The following is a 15,859-nucleotide window of genomic DNA, read 5'->3' as shown; positions in this document are numbered from 1 at the left end:
TGTCTAAGGTGGGGCTGAATGTTGAGGAAAGAAAGACTGCTGCTGAGAGGGGAATTTAAAGAGATTTATAAAAAGAAAGAATTCCTTTTATCTGAGGCATGATTACTAAAGATAGAAATTAAAAGGTCAAATGAAATGTTTGATTTCTCTGAAATGTCATTTAGATTGAAGTTAGGATTGAAAAACTGTTCCAGATGGATGAAACAATTTTCTGTAATATTGAGCATGGTGGCCTTTTTTTAAAATATAACTTTTGAGAATTTTCATGTCTTGGTTGATATTAGTGAACTTATGGTTAGTATCACCCATGTGCTGTCCCATGGCCAAAAATCTGTTATATTTCAGGACGTCAACATGCTCTAAGTATCTTGTATAGAAGCTCCTACTTGTTTGACCGACCGACATAAGACGTGTTACAATTATTACAGCTGAGTCTATAAACACCTGACTTGGTGAACTTATTGCTATGATTAATAGAATTGATATTGTGTAAAGTATCTGTGTTTCTGTTACAAGTTTTTAAAGCTATTTTGACGTCATGCTTTTTAAATATGTTTGTGATTTGGTAGACTTGTTTATTATTAAACGTAAAAGTAGATAAAAAATTGTTGTGAGTTTTTTCTTTTGTTAAGGTGGTTGAAGGTCGGTGTTTATGTTTATCAATGATTTTTCTCTATAAAGGAGCTATGATAGCCATTAAATTTAGCTATACTGCAAATGGTGTTTAATTCATTTTTAAGTTCTTTTCTAGATAGCGGGATGCTAAAAGTGCGGTGTGCCATACTATGGTGTGCTGCACATTTATGGGCATGTGGGTGTATGGAATCTTGTTGGATTGTGTTAGCAGTTTGCGTTGATTTTCTAATAATCTTATAGCTCAATGAACCAGGTTGTCTGATGATCGTTAGATTTAAATAATTTTTTAATTGTTTTCTGATTCTAGTGTAAACTTGATATGTGGGTCAATGTGATTAAGGTTGGATAGAGTGGTGATGGCATCAGCTGCACTTCCGTTCATGCTTTTGCGTCATCCACATTTCTTGTTCAAAAAATAATATTACTAAAGATGTTATTATTATTATTATTAATAATAATAATTTTGGTGTGTTCCAAATGATCCAGATAGATTTCAGCCAAGATGTCTGATGCCGGCAATCCTATAGCTAACCCATTTTGCTGATAAATGGTATTGTCAAAGGTGAAATAATTGTTATTCAAAACCATTTTTAGAATCGAGAAAATTTTTTGAATTTCTAGTGGGCTCAGACCACTGTGTTTATTTAAATTGTTGTGAATAATGGGACAAATTTTTGAAATCGAGATGCTTGGGTACATGTTAACAATATCGAAGGAATCTTGTGATTATGAACGAAAGTGCAACTGACGCCATCACCACTCTATCCAACCTTAATCACTCTGACCCACATATCAAGTTTACACTAGAATCAGAAAACGATATAAAACTCAATTATTTAGATCTAATAATCATCAAACAACCTGGTTCATTGAGCTGTAAGATTTTTAGAAAACCAACACAAACCGCTAACACAATCCATCAAGATTCCATACACCCACATGCTCATAAATGTGTAGCATACCATATTATAGTACACCACGCTTTTAGCATCCCACTGTCTAAAAGAGAACTTAAAAATGAATTAATCACCATTTGCAGTATAGCTAAATTTAATGGCTATAACAGCTCCTTTATAGAGAAAATCATTAATAAACATAAACACCAACCTCCAACCACCTTAACAAAAGGAAAAACTCGCAACAATTTTTTAAAATCTATGTTGCCATTGATGCTTTCACGGTCCGTACTTATAGACATGATATAGGCTTTCGGGCTTGTGCCATGTCAAGAAAATAAGGTGAAATTCTTTACGTTTCCCAGAGAACTGTGCTCTGCGTCATCAGAAGAAAATCTCAACTGTCCACGAGAAAGGGTTCTTAAACAACGAGCTTTGAAATTTAGAGGTTATAAAAGAAGTGGAAATGGTACGTTCATTCGTCACCAGATGGCTCCCCAGACGCAGTACAGCGCTAGCGTTCGAAGCGGAAGCTGACGGAACCATCAGAATCAGTCTAAGAGGGTCACATAACATGTGTACCTACGTAAACTGAAAGGTGTATGACACTGACACAAGCCTGGAATTAAACATCTGGCAATGAGGAACGTACGAATTTGGAAAACACTGAGACAAAATAACAATAGTGAAGGAACAGTGAAGAGAACTACCTACATAAATCCTTAATGGCTGGCAACCAGGTATTAATTGATAGCCAGTGTCCCTGTTGAAATTATACAGGAAGCTGTAGAAATATGTAGAAAACCTAACAATTTCAACATCAGACATCAAAGGCGAGTCTCAAATATTTTTTTCTCCTTTTTATTTCTTTTCTGTATATTTATTCATTCCTAATTCTGGCTAACATTTCCAGATTTATTTCTTTGCCTGAGGTCCTAACTTAAAGACATCATATTGTGACAAGAATTTTTGTTATATATATTTTAATGTTATAATTATTCCTGCAACATTGTCTTTGTCTGATATACATATGTTTTAGTTATCACATGATTTGTCTAATTTTTATTTGGCAGAAGATGGCCACTAAGTGGCTGAAACTAGTCCCAAGACTTAAGTAATATCATTTACTTGATATATTGTATTTTAAAGGTGGACCCTCTTGTCAATCTATTCTTATAATTGCACTTCAATACAGAACAAAAATGAAATTTATAGCTTATAATCTTGCTAGAATTGTTGGAGAGAAAACTGAAAAAAACCAATACATCTGCATATATCTAATTTACAAAATACGTGTTTATTTGTACCAAAATCTGAAACCTACATTTGGTAAAAATAGAATTAAAACTGAAGAAGTTTCAAAATTTAGTCATAACTCCCCTTAATAATTTTCAGAAGAAAGAATTTGGATTTTTTTCACTGAAAGAGTGAAATCTGGAATCAGTACAAAATTAAGTATTGGATTATATGAATTTAGCGTTGTAATAAACAGGAACGAGGAACTTATGCAAGGTTATTAATGTCTGCTTTAATAATGGCTTACACCGCTGTTATTCTCAAGGGGTCATTTATGTATGAATTAAATATTTCTGGTATTATTTCACGATAATTCATTTGGTTCATTGCCAATATCCATCTTTGTCTTCTGTCTTTTTCGTATTCCTTCCATGGAACATGAGGATCGCTATAAAGATATGAATTATGGCACTGCACAGCACATTATCATCTTTTAGCATGCCAAGGACTTTCCATTTTGTCTCTGTATGTAGGCCTAAATTACATGTTACAATATCCTGTACTATCATACTGACAAATAACAAATCTTTCCGTCAGCTAACACCACAGTTGTGCATTAATTGAACCAGCATGGATTACACATTTCCTTACTGTTTTGCCACCTTTAGCGCTACTGGTAGTAGTTACTTGCACATTCCCCATTGAGCTAACATGTGTAGCCAGCAAATCATTTCAAGATATTAGCCTACAGATAAATCTAAGCATACATACAGGTATCTGTATCAAGAACAGGAAGGGGGTTGACCAGGTGCTCCACACTCATGACGAGTCTGAAGTAAATAGCATTAAACAGATGAAATTAAGTATCTCAGTATCTCCTTCAATGTACACTCGCTTTTGATTATATTTTGTCTTTAAAAGGCCTGTGTAACAAACTAGACAAGCTAACAGCCTGATCATTACTCAAATCAGATCAGAAATATACTGTTTTATATATAAAGTCAATTTGTCCTACGCTTGTTTACACCTTTCCAACAATGGGAATATGGCAAGTTACACTTAATTTTCTGCAATGGCCAATAAAATCGTCAGAAGTTTCCTGAAAGAAATTCTGCAGGTACCCACAGACACATCCGAGCAGAGCCAGAAACATCTATATTTCAAAAATACATGGTCTGACAGGCCTGACAAGTGAAACTACACACTGTTTACAGGTTCTTAACATTACCTATATGAACAGTTTCTTCAGTAGAGAAAACAGTCTCCCTAACCCAAGGAAAATCCACTAAGAACTGAGGAATCAGAAACTGGCAGCATGGTGCTCTTTTGCTCTTTCCCCCTGAGAGAGATTGCTGTGGAGCTTTAAGGAGCTCGCTGTCATACCCAGCTTCACTCATTCTAAGGATTAGAAAGGCTCCAATTTTTCTGAAGTTCCTCGCCTTATAACATAGCGCATATCTTATCAAATTATACTGTACAGACTAGAAAATGATACATCACAGGGTCATATGGAAAAAATTAAAGGAGGAATGATCTAACAGAAAAGAAGCTTAAAACAGACACAATGAACTGCAACACAGAATAAAACTCCAATTCATTCATGTGTATGATGAATGAATTCCTTTTATTTCTCAATCTTGTAAATAGTGAAAGCAACATTTTGGTGCAATTCACAATCATTATGGTGATAAGAGTGTGGAAATGTGCATCCTGTAATCATAAGTTATCATGGCAGATAAATGCTGTTTATGAGTTTACAATATTTAAACAGAATCTCTTGTATCATGGGTGCCATTCACAATCATTATCGTGATTAAAGTATGAAAATGTGGACCCAGTAACCATAACCCTGCAGATTAACACTATCTATGAGTTTAAAAATCCTTTTAGCAATATTCACAGTGATTATTCTGATAGGAGTATGGAAATGTGGATCCTGCAGCCGTAAATATCATGGCCAATTAACGCATTAGAAATCAGCCTTGTAAATAGCGAAAGCACTTTGGTGCTATTCACAGTAATTATGCTGATAAGAATAAGAAAATGTGGTTCCAGAAATTGTAAGTATCTTGGCAGATTAATGCTAGCTATGAGTTTAAAATGTTTAAGCAGAATCTCTCCTTGGCCTTGCCTACAGTCACGCACATGCCTACTTCAAACACAGGGCCAGTATTCTACTGTAGAATCCTTGCGCTGAAGTTGCCATGGTTACAGCCGGTCATTTGTTCATCAGATTCCTATAGTGGGGGTAGTGTGGTGCCAATATCTCTAAAACAATTAGATTTAAGGCCTTAAAAATGAGTTTTGTTTTTCACATCACAAGGCTTAAAATGAGCCTACAGTTCTCTTCAGTTGTTGCTTATGGGACATATACCTCTAGATGACAAATGTTATAAACGAACTGATGGGATTGCCATCGGATGCCTCTTAAGTCTGGTTATCACCTATTTCTACTTGAGTAGTCTACACAGCGATATACAAGACCACCAGAAGTGGCACTATGTGGATCACACTTTTGTCCAGTGAAGAAAAGCTGATGAAGTTTCTCAAACATCTTCACAGTATCCACTGTTAAATCCAGTTCATAACTGAGAGAGAAGTGACAGGAGAACTACCAGTGGCGACGCATGACTTTTTGAAAAGTGTTACTACACTCCTTCTGAGAGTATATTGACGCTCGCATCGCAGCATTTGTACGAGCAGTACAGATGTCATTTCATTCAAGTGAAAGACTTGATCATTGATTTTATTTTTGTATAGGATAACATCATTTGGGATGAAATTGCACATAATCTATTGAACACTAGTGAGCATAAAAAAAAAAATAGTAGTCTCAATCATGCACTCATAAACATAAAGTTTAAAATTAATTTCTAACGGAGCTTCAAGGCTTACCTCAGTATTTCCTATTTGTACCTCAGGTCGATACGACGGCCTATTGTGGCATAAAAAAATATCTATCACACCATCATAGAAATTACGCCTCTTCATTAAGTCACTCAGAAATTTCTTCTCAACGGCAATCAAAGAAAGTGCAGAGAGCCTGTCCTGTACTTGTGAATTTCTTTCAAAGGTGTGTATCCTTTTTAAGGCCAAGAAGCTTCTTTCAGTGGAAGCGCTAGTTGCCGGGATGGTGAGAATCAGGTCAATCAATTTCACTGCTTCTGGATATGATTTTTTTAAGACCACAGGTGTGCAAATATTGGTAGAGGTCATATGCATTATTTTTCACAAGGTCCGGCTTCGTGTAGAGGACAGACAGTTTACTTTTAAGTTTCATACAGTCAAAATTTCGTCCATAGGTCTTCACTAACGACTGATAGGGACTGTTCCGGAACTCCCTCGCGAAATTGTTAGACGGGTCAATATCAATTAACTGAAGGAACTCCAGCCAGGGATGGGATGAATGACTGGAAAAGCGAAGCAAAGCAAGTATTCGAGAGTGTTGGAAATTGGCATGTCACCTTTAACTCGTGCAAGAGGTTTATATACTATTCAAGACCAAAGAAAACATTAAATTACAAGGAGAACAAACTTATAGAGTTAATATAGGTGTAAGAAAGTACATTGGTAAAATGGATTTAAGGCTTCTGACATCCATCCTAAGACTGACCTATCAGGAAGATGTTGAAGTACAGTAAAACCTCGATTAACCGTTCTGCGGATTATCTGTTGCAAAAAAAAAAAACCTTGATTTTTTTAAAAGCAATGTACAGTCACTCCAAAACTGAATGAGCGTGCTCTTGATGTCAATAATAATAATAATAATAATAATAATAATAACAATAATAATAATAATAATAATAATAATAATAATAATAATGTTATTGGTTTTATGTCCCACTAACCACTTTGACGGTTTTTGGAGACGCCAAGGTACCAAAATTTTGTCTCGCAGGAGTTCTTTTACGTACCAGTAAATCTACCGACAGAAGGCTGACGTATTTGAGCACCTTCAAATACCATCGGACTGAGCTAGGATCGAACCTGTTAAGTTGGGGTCACAAGGCCATCGCCTCAACCGTCTGAGCCACTCAGCCTGGCTCTTGATGTCAAGGTATCTTGATACAGTATTCTGTTTTGGAGTGACTGTACAATGACTCTCCAACTCCTGAGTTCACGATCATAACATACAGTAACTACTGTATGTACAAGCGCATAGACCGGCAATCGGCACTGGAGACATGACTTCATACATTTTTTAAAAATTTTATGTTGTGTAAAATTATTTAACTTTTAACTGTTACGAAAGAAGAGGGATGCTATTCAAATTCAACAGTCACGAACTTTATTATCCATTCCATTGTTGACGAATAATGTACTGTAATGTGCCCTCTCCCAGCCCACGGAGCGTAGAGTACGGTATGCTGGTCATTTCCACTTCAGAATGATTCCTACAACTTATTTGGTAGATTGTAACATCTCCGAGTACCGTACGTAGATATTTCATATCATTCTCTGTCAAGGTTAAATATTTTCACCACAGGCTACTGCATCGTCTCAACTGCACAGAATCGGAAACCAGCCTAGTGGTCCGTCATAGTCAACCTCCGCTATTAGTAGACAGGTACCTATAATCTGTACTGTAGTGCAAAGTAAGGAAATGTGAGAGTGACTGATAAAGTTGAATATTTATTTTCCGTTCTAACAGCTGAGAAATGTTGAGATCGAAATCTGCAGTAAAAAGAAAAAATGTAGTTTTAACCATACGAAATAAAGTTAATATAATCGAACGGTTAAAGAAAGGTGAACTAGTCTCAAATTTAGCATCAGAGTTCGGTGTCGGTGTGACAACAGTGCGGGACCTAATGAAGAATAAAGACAAAGCATTGCAGTTTGCGGTGAATTCTGACAGTTCGCATGAACTCACTAAAAGAAAAACAATGAAAAGCATTATCTTTAAAAGAACTGGATGCTGCGTTATTCACATGGTTTCAGCAAAAGAGAAGTGAAGGTGTACATATTAGTGGTCCTATGATAACAAGGCAGGCACAAATTTTTCACGAAAAGATGGGGCTCTCAGGATCCTCACCAGCGTCCAATGGTTGGCTACAGAGATTTAAGGACAGACGTGGCATTTGAGAATTAAACATCGAAGGAGAAAAACTAAGTGGTGACAGCAGTGCAGAAGAAAACCTTAGATACGAGTTTAAGCGCATAATTGAGAGATACAGTTTTGTTCCAAGTCAAGTGTACAATGCCGATGAAACTCGACTTTATTGGAAGTGCTTACCCAGTAAAACACTAGCAGCTGCTGAAGAGAAATCAGCTCCTAGTCATAAATCTAGTAAAAAAGCATGTTACCATCTTGCGCTGTGCAAACGCTAGTAGCGACCATAAATTAAAATTACCTGTTGTTGGTAAAGCAAAAAATCTGCATTCTTTCAAAAGAACAGTGATGACATATTTCCCAGTAGATGATTGTCATAACAAATCTCCATGGATGACAAGCAATATTTTTGGGACTTGGTTCCATAATACGTTCAATTCCGCAGGTTCGAGATTTCTCGGCGTCCAAAGGCTTGCCATTAAAGGTCGTCCGTTTTCTTGATAATGCACCCTCTCACCCTGTTGATGCAGAGTTGAAATCAGAGGATGAAAACATTTTTTTGTTTCCTATTTGGCACCTAATGTAACTTCATTAATTCAGCCGATGGACCAAGGCGTCTTCGCAACCTTTAAGGTGCTTTATAAGGAGGAATTGCTAGACCTCTTACTTTCCGAAGAAACGTCGATGGTTGAGTTCTGAAAAAAACTCAATCTTAAAGAAGCGCTTTATCTTATGATATAGATATTGATTCCCATAGGGAAATCACGAGATCTAGTAGGCCTAACCGCTCAGAACATCACTCGATCATGGAGAAAATTGTATGCTGACATCGAAGAGCTCGCTGACAGTTTCATGGGTTCACTGATGAAGATAAAAATGAGGGATTGATGATCAAAGATATCCTGAAGACTATTGAAAATAACACTAATTTTGGAGAAGTGGATGGAAGTAACATTGAGGAGTGGCTTCATTGCCTGGGCATCACATTTTAACTGATGACAAAATAGTAAATAAAAGCACGAAAGGGAACTTGGCAGTCAGCTGCAAAGTGACGAGCGTGAAAGTGAGGGGGATAAGGAAGAAGAGTGCGTCACAAACAATCGCATACCACTTCAGACCGCACTGGAGTCAGCTCAAACGTTAATGGAATTCTTGGAGCAAGAGGACGATAGGGCCTACGGATTTTTCAGACATTCTTGTAATTAGAAAAATCAGAATGGACATAAAGAAAATAAGTTATAGGAGAGTGAAAAAAAAAGTAATGAATTTTTTTAAAGCAGCTTAAATGACACCAGGATTTATGGTCTGCTGGTAATTTAGGTGAATATTTAGTATGTATTGTTGTAGCTTTGGCTACATTTTGGTTTTAATGAGGGTTTAACGCACTGCATTTTAAGGTTATATGGTATGTATTTTATGTACTTTCAAGTCCATTAAAATTAGTAGTATGGATTATCAGGGTCTTTTAATTAACCTTTCACCCCTTCCTGGGCATTAGAATGAATAACCGAGGTTTTACTGTACTGCAAAAGTAAATAACATCCACAAACTTCTACTGAAACATTGTGGACCACAGTGGACAGAGTTAGAAAACCTCCAGTTTTATCTATTTAAATTGCTCTTCAGGAAGATGACTTAGTGTGTGAACCATTGGAAGCGGAAGCTCTGCATATTTAAAATTTATTTTAAAATTTAAAATTTGGGTTCATTTTGCATAATTTTTTCAGTAATAATTTCGTGTGGCTATTTCTAGCCGAGTGCAGCCCTTGTAAGGCAGACACTCCGATGAGGGTGGGCGGCATCTGCCATGTGTAGGTAACTGCGTGTTATTGTTGTGGAGGATAATGTTATATGTGGTGTGTGAGTTGCAGGGATGTTGGAGACTACACTAACACCCAGTACGCTGACCATTCAGCCAACGAGTCGGACATTTTTTCAGTGAAAATGTTACTACTTCTGTGTTAAAACCAATATTATAAGTTGTTTGCAAACTGAAGGATCAATACATGCCCTAGAAGTCAGTCATACAATATTTTTGTAATTAATGGTTAAGGTAGATGTTATCTACAGTTTGCACAATTTTACTCTGCACACCTGTTTGTAATAGTAATGGACGTCATAATATATATCAAGAAAATGGACAGTGAACCTAACACCGTGATATTTGCTGATGATGTGCTTTTATGGGAAGAAACAGAAGCTGAAGTTCAGAAGAAACTTAACAAATGGAACAATACATTCAAAAATTTTGGACTGAAGATGAGCAAAACAAAAACAATGGAAATGACCATCAACAAGAAAGGAACAAACTCAAAAATATTTCTGGAAGGAGTGAAAATCGAATCAGCTTCCCACTTCAAGTAGCTCAGAAGCACAATCTCGAAAGACAACATTGTTATACTCAGCAGGACACAGAAAGCACCAAATTTTTACAGTCAAGTCAGAAATCTTCTCTGGGACTGCAAAATACCACAAAAAAGTGAAAACAATCATGTACCACACCAATCCTCACGTACGGTTTAGAGACATGTACCCTACTACACAAAGACTTCAGCAGAATCCAAGCAACTGAAATGAGATTCATTAGAACCATGTTCTAAACTACCAGAAAGGACAGATCAGAAATGAAGTGAATAGGAAAGTAGCTGGTATTGAGATTCCTATTTCCAGTGTCATAAATAAACGCAGACTTCACTGGTATGGGCACATAATGAAAATGAACAGGGAAAGAGCTGCCAGAAAATATTTTGACCTTAATCTCTTAGGAAGAAGACCACACAGAAGACGAAGAAAATGCTGGATAAAGACTGTAAGATCAGATGTGAAAGAGAGAGGACACAAATGGATGTACTGGAACAGAAGATGTATGAAGACAGAAGGAGATGGCAAGCACTTGCACACCACACCCAGGAAACTGGAGATGGGAAATGATGATGATGACGACATAACAGACTCAGAACAAGATATAGGCCTAGCTATCATCATCATAATCATCATCTTGAACCAGCTCCAGTTTCCCAGGTGTGGTGAATGAGTGCTCTCCATTTACTTCTGTTCACGTAGCGATTTTCTTCAATACCCTGCTGCAAATCCATACATCATCCAGTTAGATCATTTCTAATTTGCTCGATCCATCTCTTCCTTGGCTGACCTCTTGATCTTTTGCCTTTGATTTCCTTCCCAAACCACACTCTAGCCGTTCTTTGTGGGTCCATTCTTTTGAGAGGACCAAACCATTTCAGCCTGGCTTCGACACAGATCTCACTAAGGGATTTTATCACTTGGACAAGATGGCATATCTCATCGTTCCTCATTTTGTCCCTCCTCGTTTTCTGAATCATAGTTCTTAAAAACTTAATTTCCAGTGCTTGTAGTTTACTGATATTTCTGTTAGTCTGGATGCAGGTTCCTAGACTGTATGTGGTAACTGGTACAAAAAAGCTCCTGTAGAGTACTAATTTTGCTTATCCCAAAGAAGTTTTGTTGCAAGATGATAAAAATGTGCTCCATCCTGTACCCTACTAGTGAGTTCTTCAGATGGTTGGCTATCTGTCATTACTACACTGCCAATATAAAGGAACTGATGTTGTTCCAACTTTGATCCATCTAGAGAGATGTTTGTATGGATGTTCCGTCGACTAACAGGCAACACGTTTTGGACTTGCTTATTTTGAGACCAAACTGCTTAAATATAGCACTCCTTTCAATCAGCTTCGGTGGTACTTCAGCCTCATTATCACCCTATATCACCACATCATCTGCAAAGGCAAGAGCTTTAAACTCAAAGTTGTTGTTGACTTTCCTAAATCTTTTCATTATTTCATCCATTACAATGATGAATTGTTGTACTCTATGAGAGATTTCACTCTTTTTGCACAACTGAGTAGGTGGTATCTTGTACATGTTTTGTGGCAAAGTTCACATTTACACTTATCACCTGGCATATGGAATGACTTAATCACCGTATATTTTATGATGGAGACCATTGACCGTGTAACGAGTCACCATATGCCTGAGCTCATAGTTTGCCATCGTCCAAGCTCTGTTCACCATGGCTTCAGTGCTGCAAAAATCTTCCCAAATACTTGATCTCTCTTCGTACCTCTCTCTTATATGTTTCTCTGATGCAATCGTGTATGGAAGTCCTAGTTTGAATTTGATATCTTCTATATAGAAAGACTCCTTTGCCAGTTCACATACCAGCCTCGTTTGTGTGAAATTTGACACGCACACAGTACGTTTGAGGAAGCTTCTACGACTGCCAGGTCTGCAGTTGTTAGATTATTCCATATTAATTGAATCCCATATATAATTATGGGCATTATCTTAGTATTGAAAAGAAATAATGCCGTCTTGAGGTCTAATCGTTCTGGGTGTGAGATGTCCTGAAAGGCTCTGATTGCTGCTATCGCTTTCTCTTTTACATCTATTTTGAACGATGTTCTTGTTGATTGTAGTCGTATTCCTAGGTAGTTATAGTGATTGACTACTGTGAGTACTTTTTTCCATATTGTATGATATCTTTTTGGCTATTTTGCCTCCCTTTCTGAAAATCATTTGCACGGTTTTGCTTCTGTTTATAGTGAAGTCATTCTGCTTAGCCCAGTTTTGTAGTCTGTCAAAAGATTTTTGTAGTTCTTCTTTGTTATTGGAGCCAATGACCATGTCATCTGCATAGGCTACATGTATATTACTAATGGTACAATGTCAGCTATGACCATCTCCACAATACCTGCAGTTGCCACGTTGAGTAGTATTGGGCTTATTGGGTCTCCTTGTAGGACTCCATTTGTTTGTATAGTGCTATCTGAAATACTGGTTCCATCATCTATAGTTATTGTGTTTACTGTGAGGATGTTGTTTATTATAGTGACTAATCTGTTATTTTCTCCTAAGATCGCTTCTAGTTTCTTGATTAATTTCTGCCTATTTAGGAAATCAAATGCCTTGTTGTAATCAATAAAGATTGCAAAGATTTTGTTTTGGGTGTCTTAACGTGTCGTCGATACTATCTAGTAGATTCTGTACTGCATGCAGAGTTGATCTTCCTCGATGAAAGCCGAACTAGTTGTCCGGAATCTTTTCATCAACTTTATTAAAGCACATGGTCTAGATCTATTCTCAAGGCATTTCCGGATTTTTTGTCTCTGTATACTGTTGTAAGCCTTCTCAAAATCGAGGAAAATAAAGAAGAAAGCCTTTCCTTTTTCCCAGTGCTGTTAGAGCTATTGTTGACCTACTCCTTCTAAAACCATACTGCTCCCCTTCAAGCTGTGGTTCAATGATGGTTCTTAAATCTCAGTTCTATGAAAAGAGCTAGTATAAGAGAAAATACAAATTCTTATTTTACGAATAGTTACATTTGGTACCAAATAGTCGCATAAGACCTTCGTGTGCGTTTGCTCACTACTGTGAAGATATTTCAAGAAATAGAAAACACAACTGAAATCCTTTCTAATATTGAGGGGCTATGGTAAGGGTGCAACAGTAGAAATTTCATCAAAGCAGCCACCTGTTAGGATTTGTTACGAAAAGAGAGAAAAAAAGGAACTGTTTAATTTTAAACTTAATGTTTCTATAAAATGCAACTTACTCTGAAGTAACGGGGGGTTCCACATGGGGAATAGGTACCGTAGGCGAAGCTGGGGGTGCAGGTTCAATTGATCCAGGTGGAAGTGTTAGATTCAACTTGTTTTTTGACATGATGTTACAACCGGCTATATCTTTTCCTGTACGAAGTTCTGATTCACAGCTGACTGTCACTGTGACGACGAATGGATATTCCTGCCAATTACGCAACAGACATAAACTTCAACACAAAATCGTTATTTTCAACTCATTAGATATGGCACGTTGTCCAGCATTTTTACTGACACCAAGAAACACTACACGACGAACTGACTTGAAGTGCTCGAATTCACGGCCCAACCCACAATAATAACAAAGTCTGCGTTCTTATGCGACCAAGTACGTACGTCGCAGGAGTATCTCCATCGGCGGGATTTTTCAATCAATACATGTTGTTGTAGCAAGATGGGTTCAATTGATAACTAGGTTACACTTCAATTTATTTTTGTCATAAAATTTCATAGAGGTATATTTTGTACGAAGAAATATTTCATATTATTTCATTACAATCGCCAAAATACTCAAATTTACGCAACTTCCTTCTGTGTTTGAAATTGAGTTAAGACATTTTGATTTGTAGCATTGGTCAACATGTAAATTGAACTTCTCGCGCCAAAGTTTTTTCTAAGGTTGAGTTGGGCTTGGTTAACCTAAATAAATGTTTTTATGTCCAAATGGGGTTATGATGACAGTTTCTGTGAAATAATTTTAAAACGGTTTGTAGCAGTAGTTTAGCATCAGCTGTAAAAATCGGATATAATATTTATTTGAGATTTTTATTTATTGATACTGCGAATTATTTGCTAACTACGGTAATTTAAATATGTGTGATATAGTGAATCAAAGTGGTAATGCTTTGAATGATGAAGATCAGGATAATGCAATTGATATTTTACAAGCTCTGTTTGAAGCAGATAAGGAAGATGAAACTATTACCGATCCCAAAGTTCAAGGAATGTGTTCAAGTGGAGAACCTGGTAAGTGTGGAAATGTTACATTAGGCCAAGTGTACTCCAATTTTTTATTATTGTGCTAAAGTTGTTATGCAGACTGATATTATTTGGTGTTTGGGTCATCAGTCCACAAGATAGATGCAGACATGCATTCCGAACTCTTCATCTCGATGTAACTTCTGCATCTTTCATCTAGACACTTTAATTTGTTCATATTTATGTGTTGGCTTCCTACCATTTTTAACCCTAAGCATCCCTCATAAATCAACTGAATAAGTCCTTGGTGATTCATGAGGTGCTATCAGTCTGTCTCTTCTTGTCTTCAAATTTTCCTGAATCATTTCTTTTGTTACAACTTAAATGTAGTAAGGTATCTCTGTTTTTGAAATCTAATCTATCCAACTCACCTTCAATATTCCTCTGTAACATCACATTTCAAAAGGCTTCTAATCTCTTATCTTCCTGTCCTAGTTAATATCCATGTTTTTCTTTCATACACCATCATGCTTGGAGAACACAGTCTTCAGAAATATCTTCCCTGCAGGCATCAAAAGCCTTTTTACAAGATCTTGATATAACCAGTCACAGTGGCTGACAAAGAAATGTGGAAATTCATGTACCAGCAATCATCGCGTTGCTTCCTTCATATCTGTTACTTCTGACTTAGTCCTATAAATAAGATATCCTAAGTCTAGCAAGGTTTCACTCCCATACAGAAAAGTCAGTTTGAAAACAGGTGGATATAAAGATAATTTTGTCCGAGAGTGCAGTTCTTTCTTGTAGAATACTGTAGATTACAACTGTGAACTTATGGTATTAGCTTTGCTACGTCTTTATATGATTCCACATACTGTACAACCATCCTGGGAAAATGGGCCTACATAAATAGTATAGTCTGTAAAATCTCGGGAATAGAACCAGTTTTTAGGTAGTTAGGCCATGTGCGTTTGCAGAGATTCGCCCAGACGTGCCATTTGGGCTCATCAGTTGGATTGGCACGCCCCTCCAAGACTCTGATAGGCAGTGGCAGACCTACTGCGTGGTCCCGTTAAGTTAGCAAATAGGGATTGCTAAACTGTTTAAGGAGAAGTGAATTTTCCGTTTTTCAAAAATATGTAACCAGGCAAGTTGGCTGTGCGATTAGTGGCACACAGCTGTGAGCTTGCATCCGGGCAATAGCAGGTTCGAGCCCCACAGTCGGCAGCCCTGAAGATGGTTTTCCATGGTTTCCCATTTTCACACCATACAAATGCTGTGGCTGTACCTTAATTAAGGCCACGGCCATTTCCTTCCCACTTCTAGGCCTTTCCTATCCCATCGTCACCATAAGACCTATTTGTATCAGTGCGACGTAAAGCAAGTTGTAAAAAAAATTTTTAAAATATGTGCTCTCCAAGGAGATAAAATTCTGAAAATGGCTTTCACGGCCGCTGGTCGTAAAATCTCTGAAATAGAACCAG

General features: G+C 37.1%; 2 protein-coding genes across 6 annotated transcripts in view; one reads left to right on the top strand and one right to left on the bottom strand.

Annotated features, from left to right (window-relative positions):
- Dsor1 (mitogen-activated protein kinase kinase 1) overlaps nucleotides 1-13,804 on the bottom strand; it is a 172,468-nt gene extending 158,664 nt beyond the window's left edge. For all 4 annotated transcript variants that reach the window (XM_067153266.2, XM_067153269.2, XM_067153267.2 and 1 more), the window contains exon 1: nucleotides 13,412-13,804. In XM_067153266.2, the coding sequence (XP_067009367.1) occupies nucleotides 13,412-13,521 (110 nt within the window). In that variant the 5' untranslated portion in view covers nucleotides 13,522-13,804. The remainder of the gene's footprint in view (nucleotides 1-13,411) is intronic.
- A 265-nt stretch (nucleotides 13,805-14,069) lies between these two features.
- Nucleotides 14,070-15,859, top strand: part of Mcm10 (minichromosome maintenance 10 homolog) — a 143,486-nt gene continuing 141,696 nt past the window's right edge. The window contains exons 1-2 of one of the 2 annotated variants that reach the window (XM_068225559.1): nucleotides 14,107-14,162; nucleotides 14,283-14,423. In XM_068225559.1, coding sequence (XP_068081660.1) covers nucleotides 14,402-14,423 — 22 coding nt within the window. In that variant the 5' untranslated portion in view covers nucleotides 14,107-14,162; nucleotides 14,283-14,401. Of the gene's footprint in view, nucleotides 14,424-15,859 lie in introns of both variants that reach the window. The other variant, XM_067153264.2, reaches the window with a different exon arrangement.

Source organism: Anabrus simplex, chromosome 1 (genome assembly GCF_040414725.1).
Source record: "Anabrus simplex isolate iqAnaSimp1 chromosome 1, ASM4041472v1, whole genome shotgun sequence".
Lineage (NCBI taxonomy): Eukaryota > Metazoa > Arthropoda > Insecta > Orthoptera > Tettigoniidae > Anabrus > Anabrus simplex.
Note: the sequence above shows the minus strand (reverse complement) of the source record. Positions and strands in the feature narration are given on the sequence as shown.